Genomic DNA, 18,491 nt, shown 5'->3' with positions numbered 1-18,491 from the left:
GCATGGTTATGCCAATTATAATAAAAGTGTGTCTTTTATGCAAACGCTTTTGCGCTTTTGTTCTAGAACGTTCTTTGACTTCATGGGTGACTTTTTGACGCTTGAGTGCTTCATTTTTTGTGATCTAAGTTGCTATCTTTCTGAAATCAAGTTTGTTGCTAATATAAAAACGACTGTGAGTCAAAAAGAGTTATTTTGGCTGAATCCTAATCGTTAAGATGTTTGAATGGCGTTATGGATGTCTGGGGTTAGAACCCCTCTGGGGTCGGGCTTTTTTTGCACCCATAACAATTTCTAAGCTCCCTCTAAATTGCCCCCGTCGATCGTTCGAGAGCAATTCATCCGATGGTAGTTGGTTTATGTTTGTGTATTGCAGAAGCGAGATATTGTTTTAGAACCCTAAAACTCCCTAGTTGCGCAATTTTTTTAGTTAGCAACCTGTCTAACGCGAAGTTGATAAGTTTTTGTGATCACTGATAATTTTGGTTAACATTTACCAATGTAACCGCAAATAAGTATGAAACAATCATGTAGACCCAAAGTCAATTCAATGACATGGCATGCCTCGAGCTGTTTTTAACAGCCGCACAGCGATATCTTGGGCTATTATTGGCTGCAAAAGATTAGAGCTACCGCTAGTCCTTTGAGGGCATTTCGTCCGAAATGTTATGTTTTGAACGTAAAGATTTGTAGATTTCAGTTTTATGTCTCTCGATCAGTTCAAAATACAGCAGCATTTTTGTAAAAAATTTTAATATTCTCAAGGTTATTGCTGTTTGTTGTGTTCCATTATCTAAAGTTTTATAGCACTAAATGTACCTAAAGCCGGTGTAGCTCTGATAAAATGTACTTCTTGATACTTTTGAAGTCTTTTTCTGTTGTTTATTATATTAATTAAAATAGGAAAATTAAATAGTCTATTTCTAAATCATTATGATCAAGATAGTCTAATTACAGCGGAAATGAAATTTGCTAAATACAGTTAACTGTAAATTTAACGACACTCGGAAAGTTTTTTGAGAAAATTCTATGAATTTCATGTATCTTCATTCCTTAGTATCAAACTAGTGTCCAGTCTAGATCTTAATCGAACAAGGTAATGTTTCTGTTAGGTTTCAGAAGTTGAAAATAAAGTGCTGTTGCTATTAAGTGCAAAATTAACTGAACAGAACTTTCCGCTTTTTTTTCTCCGACGATTCCGAGAAAAATGTTTTCTTTCTCGCCTGATTTTGGTGAGAATTTTGGTTCTTAATTATGACGGCCCAACTACTCGTTTGAATTCTTTTATTTAGTGACGGCGTTATTCAGTACTTGTTATACCTGTTTCATCTTCTCAAACTGATGGGATGGAACATCGTGCAAACGCACATTATCCATCCTCCGTGTTAATTGCTCTCGTTAAAATTATCCTCCTTGTTAATTACATTTTTGTAATAGATTAGAGCTCCCACTAGTCGTTTGAGAGCAACTCTTCCGTTGTTTTTAATCGCTAATTCGCTCCTTTTAACCGCGTATTTTAGTAATACTAAGAGGATACTTTGTGATCAATAAAGCCGTTTGGTTCAATTACGCTAAACCTGTGCTAATAACTCTGCATTGGCTACTTTAAAGTTTTGTTGAGCTAAGGTGTAAAATGTTTTTGTTCTTGGAAGACGTAAATTTTTAAAAGTGCAAATTCAATAGTAGGTCGGCTGGAATTGTTGGAAAACCAGACTAGCATTTCCAATGCAGTTTTTAGTTATTTAACTTTGTTGCAGGAAGTAAACAGGATGTTGGCGCCTATCAACAGCAACGGCAGCAGGATAGTAGAAAGAGCTACAGTGGGGGTGTATCAAGTCAACCGCCCAGCCGGGATAGCAGTTGCTATAGCAACGAAGGCCAAGGCCCATATGCTGTGGTGCCAGCTATGAGGCAACCAGAAGTAAGCTTCTCAGTTTTTATAGCTGCGAAGCTGTAAGCTGAGCGTAGCTATATTGCGGTGCTCTTGGTTTTTTACGACTCGAAGAGGAGTATTGGTTTTCTTAAGGTTTTTTTTTTACCGGAAGTACTATTCGTTCAGACGCTGCTTTGACCTAAAAGCGAAAGTGAGAAAAATTGCCGTGTGAACTAATTTTTTGTGAGCGAGAGAAGTTTTTTGATCATGCGCTCCGTTTACTGAATGACTTTTTGACTTTGAAAAGTAGTTTTTGACTGGATGGTGCATATAGATAACCGTTTTTAGCCGTTTTTTCGTCTAAGCGGCCCATTTTTTTCTTGTAATTTAATTTTTGTAGAAATAATTTTTATTCGATGCTATAATGAAATGTAAACCTCGGAAATTGATACCACAGTGTTTTGCGGAGCCTGCGTTTCAAGTTCAAAACGGGCACATACTTCTTGATTTTCTAGTTAATTTTTGGATTTTTTCTATTAATTTCCTCATTTTTGAATCTTTCAGCCGTCTTTTTTTTACAGAAATCATTTTACATGGCAACTTCTCTTTGATAATTCGTATACTCAACGCCTCTTTCTACCTTGAGGTAATTTTGTTTTAATAGAATTCTACACATGCTATCCGATGTTGATACCAGTGTTTTGCAGAGCCTGAAAATGCGTTTCAAATTAAAAATTGGCATATTTCTTGATTTTTTTGTTAATTTAACTTTCTTCTATTAATTTCTTCATTTTTGGATCTTTTAGTCATCTTTTTTGTCAAAAATCAGTTAGTTTGGCAACTTTTCTTTGATAATTATACTCAAGGCCTCTTTCTACCTCGATAAAATTTTGTTTAATAATATTGTACATATGCTAATCCGATTTTGGTAGTTTTTTTTCCAATTTTGCCAGTTTTTTTGTATTTTGATTTTCTAATTACGAGAAACTCTTTTTGTGCAACTTGAGGGACTTTTATTATGTTTCAATAAAAATTCAATAATATTTTGGCGATAAGTTTTTTAAAAACAGTTAAACTTTTATAAATGCATTCTTAAAAGTTTTTTGACCATTTTTTTGCAAAACGTTTTGTATGTTTGAATTCTGCTTTCTCTTTTTTGTTCTGTTCAGGAGGATGGGTCTTTGTCTCCGATGGCTCGTTGTCTTTTCTATGTATCGAATGCTGAACAATGAAACGTATTCGTTTTTCTTGATTTTTTTAGTCTGATTTTTAACTTTCAAAAATTAATCTTTTTTACGGTGTTCCTTATATTGTGTGCATATTCTTCACATTTTAGTTTGTATCATCCTAGCCTTGTACTGGCACCTACTTGTAAATTCGTTATATTGATTTTTTAGTTGTTAAAAATTGAATTTCAGGTTTTTAGATTTTCGTCATTTCTTTGGTTTGCAATTGATTTCATTCAACATAAAGCAGTACTGAGAGTGTGATAGAAAGCATTTTCCAAAATTTTCCTTTATTTTTATTTGTTGCAGTTTTCTTCCGGCCTTGGTTTTGTATTTAAACAATTTTTTGCCTTTGAATTTTATTCTGTTGCTTGTCTTTTCTGTGGTTAATTTTTGAATTATTATGAAATCATGTTGTCTAGCATATATACAACAAGACAGAAGTATTTGTTGATTTTTGTTTTAAATGCAGTGATAAGAAATCTAATTGTTGTGGTTTTCTGATTCTTAAATCTGAGCGTTCTTTTTTGAAGAATTTAACTTAGTTAACTTACTTGAAGATTTTTGTCTGCCGTCTGCTTTCGCGATATTTTTGAGATTGGAATCATAAATTAATTCAGGGCAATTGACAACCTTGTCAGCTTTTTCAGCTTGTCATTTTTTTACATCCTATTTATTCCGGACTTTTTTAACGTTACCAAACGTTTTCAATAATATAACAGTTTGCTTCATTTTGTTTCTCTTGGTGACAGTGGTTTAATTTTACCAATTTTTAGATCAGACCTGGGGAGGTAATGAGTTAATAGTTTAATACAAAAAGTATTGGCTTCTGCTTCAATTACGGTACGGTTTTTTGTGAATTTCTTACGCTTCGAGTCTCTTCCGGAATTATTCCGGTTATGTTTTTTTATTTCGTGGTCACAATATTTGTTACGACCATATGACGTCACAACTACTTCAAATCTGCTTTTTGTTCATTCGTTCATGCAATTCCAACTGAATTGCGTGCGTGAGGTCATTTTTTGCTCTTAGTGGAGTGAGTTTTTTTGTTCATTCGCGTGATTAAATTTTTGGTCACATTTGACTTACCTCGCTCTCAAAAATGACTTCATGAGTTTGAAATTGACTTTTTTTTACCTTAATTCAAAGAGATAAGATCAAAGGGGCATGTGTCACTCTAAATGAGGGTTATTTGAGAACAGCTAATAGAGGCAGCAAACACTTATACAGATTTTAAATCAAAATATAAGATATCAGCCTTCAATGAAAAGAAGAATTTTTTTGGTCTGTCTTATTGTTTTTTTTGAGACTGCAGATCTACGGGGCTATTGCGGCTATTTTCTAGCAAAAATTGAGGAGCTGCTATATTGCTGATTTTTTAGTTCCTCCTTTTCCATTACAATTAAAATCATTACATGTTTACAAAGCTATAGCAACTATATTCAGACACTCTGCAAGCTATGTTCTCATTACTGTGTATATTTTTTCATTTTTGTGGCCCTTAAATGTAACCGAAAATTTAAAAAAGATGAATCCCAAAACGATCGCTCAGCGGGATGTCCAGTTGTATGTGCCAGTAAATCATCGATTGATATTGTCTTGTTCGTGTAGTTTAAATAATTTACGCAACCATTTGGTGTTAATATTGCACTGCCTGCCTGTGTGTTACAAATTTTGTGATCAAACGGACGAAGTTTAACCCCACTAATCTGTTTCCCGCTGCCTTTGAAGAAGGAAACTTGATCACGCCCGGATCTGGTGCACCATGCGCTATCGGTCCGTTAAGGAACCAAAAGTACCCTCCTATAAGTGCTAAAAACAGACAAAAATCCCCGCCTCCCCCACCTGGTGCTTCCCAGCAATCCAGTGACTACTCTCCCTGGATGCGGGCTACCCCTGACATCCCTCCCCATTCCAGTATTGTCAAATCTACTTCAGTTTCCGACGACCGCAACCTATCCAGACCTCTTGATTCGAGGGTGTGGGCGAAGCCTTTACCCATCGCTCCAGACCCTCTCAGGAACCTGCCAAGTCTTGATTTGATAAATGCCTCTGACTACCAAAATTCGTCCGTATTTTCAAATAGACCTGATCGAAGTCAAGATAACAGTGCAAATAACAGTCATCATAGTCAACAGCACGATCAAGGAACCCCGAAGGGTGGTGCCTCGAAGCGTCACAATAGTAGTTCAGGGCGCATAGGCTCTGATGAGAACGAAGATCTCACTACTGCAGATTGCGGTCCGCCAGCGCCTCCTCGGATCACATCATTGCATTCCCCAAACGCACAGTTTAACCTACCCCCTGTACCACCAAATGTTGCTGTACGCCGTAGCATGTCCCCGCAACTTGGGCACTCTTTTTATGCCCATCATGACCATGCTGTCTCTTCGCATGTGCACTTTAACAACCCTAACCTTCCCTATAGCCCGTCCCCTGACCATCAGCTGGTTGACGGGTACCCGTCCAGAGAAGACGGAAGTCTTGAAGATGTATTTGTTACAGATTCGCCCACCGGCCATTATGAGAACCCGGCTGATTTCTCCCCCAGTTTGAATGGGGGAGAGGCCTCGGCTAATAAGGAGCGAAAACTGTCTAATCAAGAATCCCAAGGCCAGCACCCAATGGCCAACTATGTCAAGCACAGAATAGAAGTTCCCAGTGATCAACTCACACCCACTCCCGTACACAAATCGTCGCTTCTTGGTAACGCAAAGCAGAGAAGCAGCTTCGTGGGAGATGTCTCTTCAGCTTCAAAACAGCACAAGTTTGAGAGTTCAATTGACGCTCTAACAGGACCTGCATCTAGCTCTTCATTTGTAGTGGCAAGTCAGGACGCAGCTAAAAGTACATCAGGTTTGCAAAGTATAGCGTGTCCCATAAAGTTGAAATGAGCGAACGTTTCAAAGGCCACAGATTAGAATTCAAAGGTCAAAGTTCTCAAATTTAAAACATGTAAAAAAATGATGAATGAAAGCTTAATGGAAAAAAACGTTGACATTGAAATGCTCAATTGCTCGTTTTTGGCGTTTTTCGAACATTCGCTTATTTCAACTTTATGGGACAGACTATATAATTTATGTTTGCTTCAACTACAGCTGTGCTCATGGCTGATAATGAAATAAAATGATTGCGCGGCAGCATGTTAGCTTGCTATTTCATCAAAGCTCCTGGCAAACTCATGTGTATACATACACCAGCTTCAATAATTGAAATTCATTAGAAAGGTTTTCGCTCAAAAGCTCGTTTTTTTTTGTCTGGCGTAGCTCAGCGGCGCTTTATTTAAGTTACATCGTAAAAATAATTTTACTCATACTGGTGGTTTCAAATTATGTTCCTATATGAAGTTGTCTCATATAGGTGACGTCATCCGGAATTGTATGAGTACCTGGTGATTGTTGCTGTTGTTTAGGTGCCCAAATAAGGAAATTAGATGGGCAACAGCCTCCGCTCAACTTCAACAACAGTGCAGCCGGTGCTCCGGTTCAGATGCGCCCCGCAAATCAACAGCAGCCGACATCCCAATCAGGACAAGGTTTGTTTTTTATTCACAATTTCGTTCTGTTTGGCCATGCTGTGAAAGTTTTTCAAGCAAATATTAATTCTCGATAGCTTAAACAAATGACAAATTAAAATGAGAAGCAACTCAAATTATCACGTGTTTAAAAGTTTGACGATTTTTCGTTAGAAAGTTGCGATATCAAATAGGCCACTTTCTACTTATAACAAAAGGGGCGCCGAATAAGCCTTTTTTTGTTCAATCCTTTCCAGTCCTCTTATTATTTGCTCTCAAACAAAGTTGGAGGAAATTATTTAAAGGGTCCTGTTGGTCTTTTTATGCAATTTTTGCGTGATCGATTTTCTGTCTGACGTTTGGGAGTTTTTGTCCTTAAAATGGGATAAAGTGAAATCCCGATGGCATAAAGTGGCTCTTCAGTGCTGTTAGAGCTCTATTGATCTTTAAGTGTACGTCTCAACAAAACTGCTAGATATTCACTTGACGTCAGACTGTTGTTTGTTTAATAGCCGCCCTCATCTTCTCAGCCGGCTATTATAGCGCTCCTATTTTTTACAATTCAAAGAATTTGAATTGTATTGGGGCGCTGTCTTTTTTACGACTCGAAGAGGAGTATTGGAGAAGTCCTTTATTTTAATCAATTTTATCGGAGTGATTTTTGAAGCGGGAAATGAAACGCGTGAAAAAATTTGGAGTGATTTTGGCGCTGAACAAAAGTGAAGAGCGGAGCGAAAAGAGAGTGGTTTTTGTTCATACCGCCGTTTTTGAGAGAGCGAGAAATTGATGTGTGAAAAAATTTTCTCTAAGCGAGCGAAATTTTTTGTTCACGTGCGGCATTTTAAAGCAGTTTTTTTCATTTATTTTGGTTAAGAGGTTTGGTTATGATTTTGTTTTAATTTTAGGCTGGTGTTGGTAGTGGTTTGAAGGTTTCTGGAAATAAATATGAATTTTGTGATAATTCGGAGGTTTTTAATGTATTTTGCTGACTTTCGGGCTAATTTTTGCGTTTTTTTGACGATTATTTTGTTTTACTGGCTCAAATGGGTATTGAAGAAACCCCATCTACTTGAACAATTTTATGATAACATTTGGTTACAGTTTTGTGGATAACAAACATTTTTTTGTTGAGAAATATGACAAAAAAATGGCGAAAATTGGAACTCTTTTTCTTAATTTTTTGCAGTTTTTCGATTTTTTTTCTGTTTTTAGCTGAGTTTCTTTGCCTATTATGACTTGCCTATTGTTTTGCGAGCATCTGTATACCCTATTGGTTGAAGGGAATTTTTCTTCGGATTTATATGTTTTTGAAATTTTAAAAAATTTTGTAACTTTTTTCAGTTTTTCAGTGAAAGTTGTTTTTAAGAGCTTTTTTTCATAATTTTAGCCCAAAACATTTTTTCAAAATTCACATGAGTGGTTTTTGTAAGTACTAGTTGTTTTGATGAAGTTATTTTGGCAGAGATACTTTTTTCGGGATCTCAATTTATAACAAAATTTGATCAGATTTTTTATCATATTTTAAGATTTGATTTTATTGTTTTTACATTTTTGTTTCATGACTTTGTTTCAAGATAATCATAAATAAGTGAAGGCACGTTTTGTTTGATGAGTAGTTGGATGGCGTTTAAATGGAATTTCACTTCGAGTCGTTTCCGGAAGTCTTCCGGCTATGTTTTTTTAAGATCTGTTCACACATTTTCATGATTTTTGAAGTCAAATTGGAGTGGTGATTTTGGTCACGCCGAAACAGGAAATGGAGCGAAAAATCGAGTGGTTTTGCGGCGTGATTTTTTTTCGCTCTAATCTTGAAGTAGAGTGAGAAAATGGTGTTTGAACAAAAATTCGATTTCTCGGTAGTGGTTTTTTGTTCACATGCGGCAATTCCACTCTGATTTTTACTGTTTTTTCGATTTTTTGGATCGGATTTTTTTCTAAATGGTTTTCCCAATCCATTCACAGCTCATTCTAGGCCTAGTTTTTTGTTTGAATTGAATTTTCATTTCTCGCTAGTGGTTTTTTGTTCACATGCGGCATTTTGACATTGATTTTCTGTTTTGTTTCCTATTTTTTATCTTATTTTTTCAAAATGGTTTTCTCAATTTACTCATAGTCCATTCTTGGTCTAGTTTTTATGTTTAGTCAATGAAAATTCTTTGAAGTGTACGTCAGGACTTGTCCTGCTATGTTTTTTTTACTTCGTCGAATAAAAAATGTTTCGCTTTACCTCATTTTGCCGCTTTTTCAACATTTTGCGTGATATCTTTTTGACTTCTCTAGGCTAGTTTCTCTCTTCTTTCATTCTGCTAAAAGTGATTTTGAACATCAGTTGCTCAGCAAAGCAATTCAAAATGAACAGAGTCAGTATAAAAAATTGAAGTCAGAAATAGAAACGGGATAAACCCATAAAGCCCAATTTTAGATGCCCGCTATTTGAACGTCGTTCCTATAAGTCTTAGTTACGATCTCTAATGCTTAGTGGTATTGATATTAGCCGCTGTGGCATCTCTCTAAGAAACAGAAGTATGTTCAACTACGAAATGCCATCAAAATAAATCGGACTTAAAAAAATATTTTTGTACAAAAGTCTTTTTTTCAATATCTTCTATTCTTTCAATCCCAATCATGCTTATTGGAATCAACGGCGGCTATTTTCCGGCAATCTGCCGGGTATGTTTGCGATTTTTCCATTGATCGAGGCTTCCTCAAATAGATTTGACTTCTTGTTCTCAAAAAACGTTAACTGTTTCAAGTCCAAAGGCATTAAGTTTCTGTTGTACAAATAGGTATTTAGTAGGCTTTAATGGTTCACCGAAGCTTCTGAGAAGTCAAAATCATGATGTGAAGCGCAGTTTTGGTGGCGTGTAATAAGTTCTTCATTTCGGCTGTTCAATTCGGCATCTCTCTTCAGCATAATCTTCTGATATAAGTGGTACACCGATTAGCTCCAATTTTCAAACTTAGACGGAAAGCCTCAATATTATTTTTGTTTCTCTTATTACTGTGGATGTGAAAGCATCCATCGCAACCAGTAATTATGCTTCCAACCCTCAAATTTAAATGGGTGTTAGGAACTTTATACCAGCCCTACTTTTTTGTCATGCCGATTCTGTCGATCGATATTTTTGCGAAGAGATACATTTATGGTACCATAAAAAAAGCTCGAAAAGCAGTCACAATTTTTTCTTGAACTACTAAGGCTTAAGGTTTTTTTGCATTTTTTCACTTTTCTAGCTTTTTAGCTTTTTAAATAGGTAAAAATTTCGAAGTTTTTATATAAATTAAGATACCCACTTTTATGAAATAACCAGTTTTATGTGCATAATTAAATCATAAGTTTTGCTGGCTCTTTAGTGGTAGTGAATCTTTCACTTCTAGTGAATCAGTGAATAATTAACCTTAAAAAATTACAGATGGGTTGGCTAAAATAAGTTAGATGAGGCTGAATTATCATCAAGCAAGTATAACCTAAAATCACATGTAGGGTGAAAATCTAATTCAAAAAATTTTAAAGATCTGACTTCTTTTGTTCAATAAGCCTTTTTTGTATGAAATTGTGTAGGATTCATCGGATTAAGTGTCTCCATTTGCAAGGGTTTCTTATTAACTTCATGCTCATCAAGTTTCTCAACCTGATATATTGGAACTTTTTCATAGCTTTATTTTATAGCACTGACTTTAAGAAAGCGTTACTCAAATTTTTGGCTGAAAAGCTTTCAAGTCACTGTTTCAAATAAAGCTTATCATTTAAGTCATTTTTCGCTATCACTCTAGGATATTTAGTTTACCTTGTCCAAGTTTGTTTAGTTCACTCCGTTCAGTTCACTCTTCAAAAAGCATCAATCTAAATTTTTAATTTCTCTCGAACGAAGTTTGAAGTAATTATAATAAACGTGTTGGTCTTTTCTGATGCGAAATTTTTGTTTGACCGATTTCACTTTTCGAGTGATTTTTGCGCTCTTGCCTATTTCGTTTTGCGTGATCTAAATTTCTCTCTCATTCGCAATGTTAAGCAGCTGAACACAAGTGGCGGCCGTTCACTACTAAAGGTCTAATGAAAAGTGTGCCAAAATTGGCGTAATTTTTTTCACTTCAATTTTTATTAGTGGTTATAATGGTATCTCTAATGACGTCATTTGAAGCCTCTTTAGCGATTCTAGTCTCCCCGGAATGAAGCAGGCTGCAAAAGATTAGAGCTACCGCTAGTCCTTTGAGGGCATTTCGTCCGAAATGTTATGTTTTGAACGTAAAGATTTGTAGATTTCAGTTTTATGTCTCTCGATCAGTTCAAAATACAGCAGCATTTTTGTAAAAAATTTTAATATTCTCAAGGTTATTGCTGTTTGTTGTGTTCCATTATCTAAAGTTTTATAGCACTAAATGTACCTAAAGCCGGTGTAGCTCTGATAAAATGTACTTCTTGATACTTTTGAAGTCTTTTTCTGTTGTTTATTATATTAATTAAAATAGGAAAATTAAATAGTCTATTTCTAAATCATTATGATCAAGATAGTCTAATTACAGCGGAAATGAAATTTGCTAAATACAGTTAACTGTAAATTTAACGACACTCGGAAAGTTTTTTGAGAAAATTCTATGAATTTCATGTATCTTCATTCCTTAGTATCAAACTAGTGTCCAGTCTAGATCTTAATCGAACAAGGTAATGTTTCTGTTAGGTTTCAGAAGTTGAAAATAAAGTGCTGTTGCTATTAAGTGCAAAATTAACTGAACAGAACTTTCCGCTTTTTTTTCTCCGACGATTCCGAGAAAAATGTTTTCTTTCTCGCCTGATTTTGGTGAGAATTTTGGTTCTTAATTATGACGGCCCAACTACTCGTTTGAATTCTTTTATTTAGTGACGGCGTTATTCAGTACTTGTTATACCTGTTTCATCTTCTCAAACTGATGGGATGGAACATCGTGCAAACGCACATTATCCATCCTCCGTGTTAATTGCTCTCGTTAAAATTATCCTCCTTGTTAATTACATTTTTGTAATAGATTAGAGCTCCCACTAGTCGTTTGAGAGCAACTCTTCCGTTGTTTTTAATCGCTAATTCGCTCCTTTTAACCGCGTATTTTAGTAATACTAAGAGGATACTTTGTGATCAATAAAGCCGTTTGGTTCAATTACGCTAAACCTGTGCTAATAACTCTGCATTGGCTACTTTAAAGTTTTGTTGAGCTAAGGTGTAAAATGTTTTTGTTCTTGGAAAACGTAAATTTTTAAAAGTGCAAATTCAATAGTAGGTCGGCTGGAATTGTTGGAAAACCAGACTAGCATTTCCAATGCAGTTTTTAGTTATTTAACTTTGTTGCAGGAAGTAAACAGGATGTTGGCGCCTATCAACAGCAACGGCAGCAGGATAGTAGAAAGAGCTACAGTGGGGGTGTATCAAGTCAACCGCCCAGCCGGGATAGCAGTTGCTATAGCAACGAAGGCCAAGGCCCATATGCTGTGGTGCCAGCTATGAGGCAACCAGAAGTAAGCTTCTCAGTTTTTATAGCTGCGAAGCTGTAAGCTGAGCGTAGCTATATTGCGGTGCTCTTGGTTTTTTACGACTCGAAGAGGAGTATTGGTTTTCTTAAGGTTTTTTTTTTACCGGAAGTACTATTCGTTCAGACGCTGCTTTGACCTAAAAGCGAAAGTGAGAAAAATTGCCGTGTGAACTAATTTTTTGTGAGCGAGAGAAGTTTTTTGATCATGCGCTGCGTTTAGTGAATGACTTTTTGACTTTGAAAAGTAGTTTTTGACTGAATGGCACATATAGATAACTGTTTTTAGCCGTTTTTTCGTCTAAGTGGCCCATTTTTTTTGCTTGTAATATGGTTTTTTGTAGAAATGATTTTTATTCGATGCTATATTGAAATGTAAACCTTGGAAATTAATAGCACAGTGTTTTGCAGAGCCTGAAAACGCGTTTCAAGTTCAAAGTTGGCATAAATTTCTTGATTTTTAATTAATTTTTGGCTTTTTTCCTATTATTTTCTTCATTTTTGGATCTTTTAGCCGTCTTTTTGTCAAAAATCAGTCAATATGACAACTTCCCGTTGACAATTCATATACTCGATGCCTCTTTTTACCTCGATGTAATTTTGTTTTATAAAATTGTTCATATGCTAATCCGACTTTGGTAGTTTTTTCCTATTTTTCTCAGTTTTTTGTCTGTATTTTGGTTTTAATTACTAGAAATTTTCTTTTTGTGCAACATGAGGGGCTTTAATTTGGTTTCAATAAAAACGTCAATAATTTTTTAGCGTTAAATTTTTGAAAATTAGTTAAATTTTTTTATAAATGCAGTCCTAAAAATTTTTTGACCTTTTTTTGCAAAATGTTTCAATGTTTCGTATGTTTGAATTCTGCTTTTTCTTTTTTTTATCTGTTCAGGAGGATAGATTTTTTTCTCGGATGTATCGTTGAATTTTCTATGTCTCGAAGCTGAAAAATGAAATGGTGTTAGTTTTTCTTGTTTTTTTAAATTTGATTTTTAATCTTTCAAAAATTTTAAACTTTGATTTGAACTTTCAAAAATCAAGAATTAGTCCTTGTTAGGGTGTTCCTTACATTGTGTCCATATTGTTCACATTCTAGCTTGTATCATTCTAGCTCTGTCCTGGCACCTACATTTATACTGGTTTTATTAATTTTTTTTCAGTTATTATCAAATTGAATGATTTCGGCTTTTTCTGAGATTTTCGTCATTTCTTTGGGTTGCAATTGATTTCATTCAACATAAGGCAGTACTAAGAGTTTACTAGAAAGCCTTTCCCAGAATTGCTACCTATTACTTTTTATTGTATTTTTTTCCGACCTTGGTATTGTTCTTAAACATTTTTTTTGCCTTTAAATATTACTCGGTTGCTTTTCTATGATTATTTCAATTTTTGAATTAGTTTGGAATCATGTTGACTAGCATATATACAAGAAGAAAAAAGTATATGTTGTCTTTATGTTGTTTTTGTCTTAATTGCAGTGATGAGAAATCTAACTGTAGTAGTTTTCTGATTCTTAACTTTGAGCATTATTTTTTGAAAAATTTAATTTAGTTTCTAAGTTATTATTATCTGCCGTTTGCTTTAGCGATCTTTTTGAGATTAGAATCATGAATTATTTGAGGGCAGTTGATAGCCCTGTCAGCTTTTTGAGACTATCAGTGTTTCGGCTATCCTAATTATTTTGCACTTATCCTTACCAAACGTTTTCAATAATAAATATTTTTGCGGGATTTTTTTTCTCTTGGTGACAGTGGTTTAAATTTCACCAATTTTTAGATCAGACCGGGGGGGGGGGAATGAGTTTATGGTTTATTAAAAAAGTTAATGGTTTCAGCTGCAATTAGGGTTTTTGTCAAGTTTTTACGCTTCGAGTCGCTTCCGGAATTCTTCCGGCTATGTTTTTTTGTTTCGTCGTCTGACGCTTTATTTTCGTTTTACATTTGTTCTAGAACATTCTGTCTCGTCACTGCTTAAATGGCTTTTTCGCGCTTGATTTCACGCTTTCTGCGTGACCTAAATTGCGGTTATTCAGAAACAGAATCTGTTCCTAAAACAAAGTTGATTGTAAGAAAACAGATTGTATGGTCCGACAGCCGAGTGGGTAAGGCGACTGGCTGTTAATCCGGAGATCGCCGGTTCGAGACGCGACAGGGAAACTTTTTTTGCACCCAAAAACAACCTCCTTTGAAATAAACTTGTAAGTTTTATAGGCGGCGGCGATAACTATTATCAACTCACTTCTGTATCTTTTTGCATCTGTATTTTACGGCACGCAAGTCTATTTCGCAGTTATTCCGGCAATCTGCCGGCTATGTTTAGTAATAGTCCGCGTAGACTATTAAGAAGTTGTGGAATCAGTCGATCCTTAAGTGGTTAAGTGACTCTGCTTGAAGTCACTGAGAATTTCTGGCGTTTACCGAGAACCACGAAGCGGTTCGACATATTAAGTCAGACCTTCGAAGAGACTTAGCAGAGTCACGTAACCATGCTTAAAACACGAAACGCGCAAGTTTTATAATGACGAAAGTCAACCCAAGTCAACTTCTGGCCAAGTAGCAACTTCTGGCACTGCAGACTTTCCGCATTTTAAAATGTGCACGTGAGTGTTTTAATGTTCCTTCTCGTCATTAGCAGGACTCTGGTTCGCACACAGCTTCACCCGTCTCAATAGCCGCCCACAGAATCTCATCTTCTCAATTCAGCAACCCAAGCAGCGCAGCCTCTCCCAACCTCAGCAGGAGGAGTTCCAACCAGCCCCCCTCTGCTACCCACCAGCACAACCAGCCTCATTCAATGTCACCTGTGAGTGGGGGTATCATGGCAGCTGTGCAACAGGACGAAGATGAAGAGAATGAACTCTCAGATGTGGAGCCAGAGAGGATAGCTCCTGATGGCACCATAATTGACTCAGAAAAACCACGACCTTTGTAAGTGTCACCAGTTGCATCTTTTACGTTGCCCACCCCCCCCCCCCCAAGCTCCTTGGGGGCATATTATTTGCAATCTGAGAAGTGTTAATCGCTGTACTTACTAGCCTCGTTTCTCGACTGAGTAAATTGTTTTTACAAATCAGTGCCTTTCCGCCAGCTTCTTAAGTGTGTCTATAGTTAAATTACAAGTATTTCGAATTGAGGATGTATTTCAAAGTTCTAAGTCAGTTTCATTTTTTAAATAAGCAAATGATATTAAAAAATTGGGAAAATTTTAGCAATTGTCGATAACATTTGAGCCCGAAATCTGCATGTACAACGGTGATAAAAAAGGATACAATTAAGGGAAATTAAAGACGTATGAAAAACAAAAAAATTTGCGATAATGAGAGTGATAGACTTCAGTTACCTGTGGAGATATTTAGTCTAGATATAGATGTCGCGGTTTTAGATCTTAATGTTGTGGTATTGTTAATTGACGTTTCGTACTTTTAGGCCCCACAATTTTGACCGCAAGTCTCTGAGACAAGGGGAGTCACCTTCTCCTCAGAAGAAGCTCAGTGCTCCTACTCCAACCAGGAACATCACATCACAGAGCCAGTTGCCTCTTCAACAACAGATGACACCCCTTAGTGCTCACAAGTTGGCACCTCTACCTGGGTGAGATCCTCATTTGGAGCAATTGCTCCTTTAAAACAGAACTGTTTACGATTCGTTCTCATTAGTGACCTCACGATAAAATTATACGCCCCCATTACGGTAGCTTTATTATATACACCCCGTGATTAAATTCAACCCTGTTTCCTGCTCTACAATATTGTCTACTTTGTGATTTTTTTGTGATTCTTTTGTGATTTTTTTTTAATAGCCGCGAAGTGATTGCGAGGCTGTTATTGGTCTCATTGTGGTTTTTACGATCCACGGTGAGTTGACGAAACGAAGAGTAGTTAGCATATTCGATTTTTGATCGGTGGACTATTCTTGAAAAAACGGGATGTAAAAGTCAATGTGGCTCGTGAAAACAAGTGATTAGGTCATAAGTTAAACCACAAATGTAAAAGGCAGAGAAAATTGGTTTTTGTTCACACACTTCTCAGCGAGGAAGCAAAGTTGAGTAGCTGTGAAGCAAATTCAACAGCGACCCTTTTTGTCTGACCGTTTTAACTTTTAGGTGGCTGGACATCTCTCCTAGAGCCTTACGACTTATTAATTGCTCTTTAACGAAGTTCATAGCAATTTTTGTAAACGCGTTGGTCTTTTTATGCAAATTTTTTGCTTGACCATTTTGCGCTTTTCGTCTAGAACATTTTTTAACTTCTCAAGTGACTTTTTCACGCTTTCGTTCTTCATTTTTGAGTGATGTCTATTGCTCTCTCACCGAAGTAAAGCTTGTTGCTAATATAAAATCGGTTGCAGCATAGGAAAAATAAGTGCGAAATAGCACAGTCGGTAGTGCATATGGTTATAAAGCGGGAGGGCAATGGTTTGAAGCCCGGTGGGGTCAAATGTTTTTCCCACCCGCCTGTCGTTCGAGAGCAGTTCTTCCGACAGTAGTCCATTTATGTTTAGTCTCTGAGTGTGCGATTAACTGAAACGGTTTTGAGGAGACAATTTCATGGTGTTCATGCCGTTTCTTGTTTGGGCGTTAGGCGCTCTCTTGGTTTACAGTTCAAAGAATTTGAATTGTATTGGTCGATTGTACATTTCTAAGATCTGTTCCACTTTCGACTTCTTGTTGTCACAGAAAGTCAGATTAGAGTAATGAATTTAGTCACGCTTGAGTATTTTCAGGAGTGTTTTCAAAAGGTGACAAATCTCTTCTAATGGTGCCTTGTTTTGATTTTGCTAACGGTTTATATGACTTAGACACCCTTTCTTCATAAAATATTAGTGAGTTAGTATTGTTGCCCTATATGATAGTCTCACTGACTGGTCTCAATGGCGCTATTTTTAGGCTTTATTGAAACGAATTACTGGGATCATTTCATATCAAACATTTTTATCGACTTAACACTACTTGTTTAATTATCTAAAAAAACTTTTTAGTTTTGTATGGTATCTTGGTATCTAAAGTATTTTGGTATCTGAATATTTTGCTTGGTATCCAAAGTGGCAGGTCTCGCTGGCTCTCTATTTAGCAGGTTCAATGCACACCTAACATTTTTGACGACTTTCACACTACTTTTCAAAAAATATCGTGATTTTAGTTTTGCCCGTTTTTTTTTGAAATTTTCTTTTTGTGTTGTTCATTACTGTATCGTTCATCACTCGAATCTAATCGTGAGTAGCTAGTGACTGGTCTCCCTTTTCTCTAATAGGTTATAAATAAATCTATTTTGAAGCCATGTATAACTTAATTGTTTTCATAAAATATTAGCGAGTTTTTCGAGTTGTGCCTGCTTGTTGTACTTGATGGTGTCCATTTATGGCAGTTGTTCTTGACTTCCTGATCGAACTTCGTGGCTTTAGAATTAATTTTTTGAATTCTGAGAACAGTTTATCCAAGAAAATAATCGTTTTTTTTTAGCTTTTACCGGACTTGTTAATCTGCCTGGTTTACAGTCTCGTAGTCTGTTTTAACGGGATTTATTGGCCTTCTATTGATACTAGTTTGCACCTATTTAAAGTTTCCTTCTTGGAGCTGCCTTCATTTCCTTTTCAGCGCGATCACCTTCATAGTCTTTTCATAACATTTCAAAAAATGTTCATAGACTTTCTAGTACGTTATAATTTGTTGTAGAAAGATTTCATTTAGTTCCGTGTTTAAATGACTATGAGGCCTCTTGAATCCAAATTTGCAGTAAAATCAAATGTTGCCAAATTTTCTGTGGTCCTTTTTGCTTTGTTTCTAATTTCTGAGCGGCAGAGGTTGTGTTTACTGTCTTAGTTCTTTTGGTTGTGTTTACTGTCTTAGGTTGTGTTTACTGACTTTTGCACTTTAAAACTTAAGTTTAGTTTGAATTTGTTTAAGGTCAAAGGAACTCATTTGTGCAGTAAAGGTCCCTAATAATGAATTTTAACAAGCTTTATTAATCTATCGCTGAATGTTTTTTACCTAGTTTTTTTGAGCGGCGTCGATTTTTTCAATTTAGATCTGTATCTGTTTCTATCTCTATTATATGGCACGCAGGTCTATTCTTTCGCAGCTATTCCGGCAATCTGCCGGCTATGTTGGTTTAAATTTAGGATGTAGGTTTATTGATGACTTTCGATAACGAGGTAATTTATATTTGTAATCATTTCTCGTGTTTGTTTCAGTATATGCTCTTTTGACTATAAGTTGTTTCTTTTCTGTTTAATAGCAGCCGTCAAACGGATGTTTTTTAGGCGCTCTCCTTTTTTAATTCGCTTTTCCTTTTCATAACGTTTTTCGTTTTACTTAAGTCAGGCTTTTCACGTTTGACTTCTGACTTACTTCACTCACTGTTTCAACTGAATGGATTTGAAAT

At 36.0% G+C, this 18,491-nt stretch overlaps 1 protein-coding gene across 1 annotated transcript in view; it reads left to right on the top strand.

Annotated features, from left to right (window-relative positions):
• Positions 1–18,491, top strand: part of LOC142335849 (misshapen-like kinase 1) — a 124,029-nt gene that overhangs the window by 20,110 nt on the left and 85,428 nt on the right. The window contains exons 13-17 of the mRNA XM_075384177.1: positions 4,831–5,955; positions 6,512–6,634; positions 11,938–12,101; positions 14,744–15,039; positions 15,538–15,702. Of these exons, the coding sequence (XP_075240292.1) occupies positions 4,831–5,955; positions 6,512–6,634; positions 11,938–12,101; positions 14,744–15,039; positions 15,538–15,702 (1,873 nt within the window). The remainder of the gene's footprint in view (positions 1–4,830; positions 5,956–6,511; positions 6,635–11,937; positions 12,102–14,743; positions 15,040–15,537; positions 15,703–18,491) is intronic.

The sequence above is a fragment of the Convolutriloba macropyga genome, chromosome 3 (genome assembly GCF_964194025.1).
Source record: "Convolutriloba macropyga chromosome 3, txConMacr16.3, whole genome shotgun sequence".
Taxonomy (NCBI): Eukaryota; Metazoa; Xenacoelomorpha; order Acoela; family Convolutidae; genus Convolutriloba; species Convolutriloba macropyga.
The sequence above is the reverse complement of the archived record's forward strand: the minus strand, read 5'-3'. Positions and strand labels throughout refer to the sequence as shown.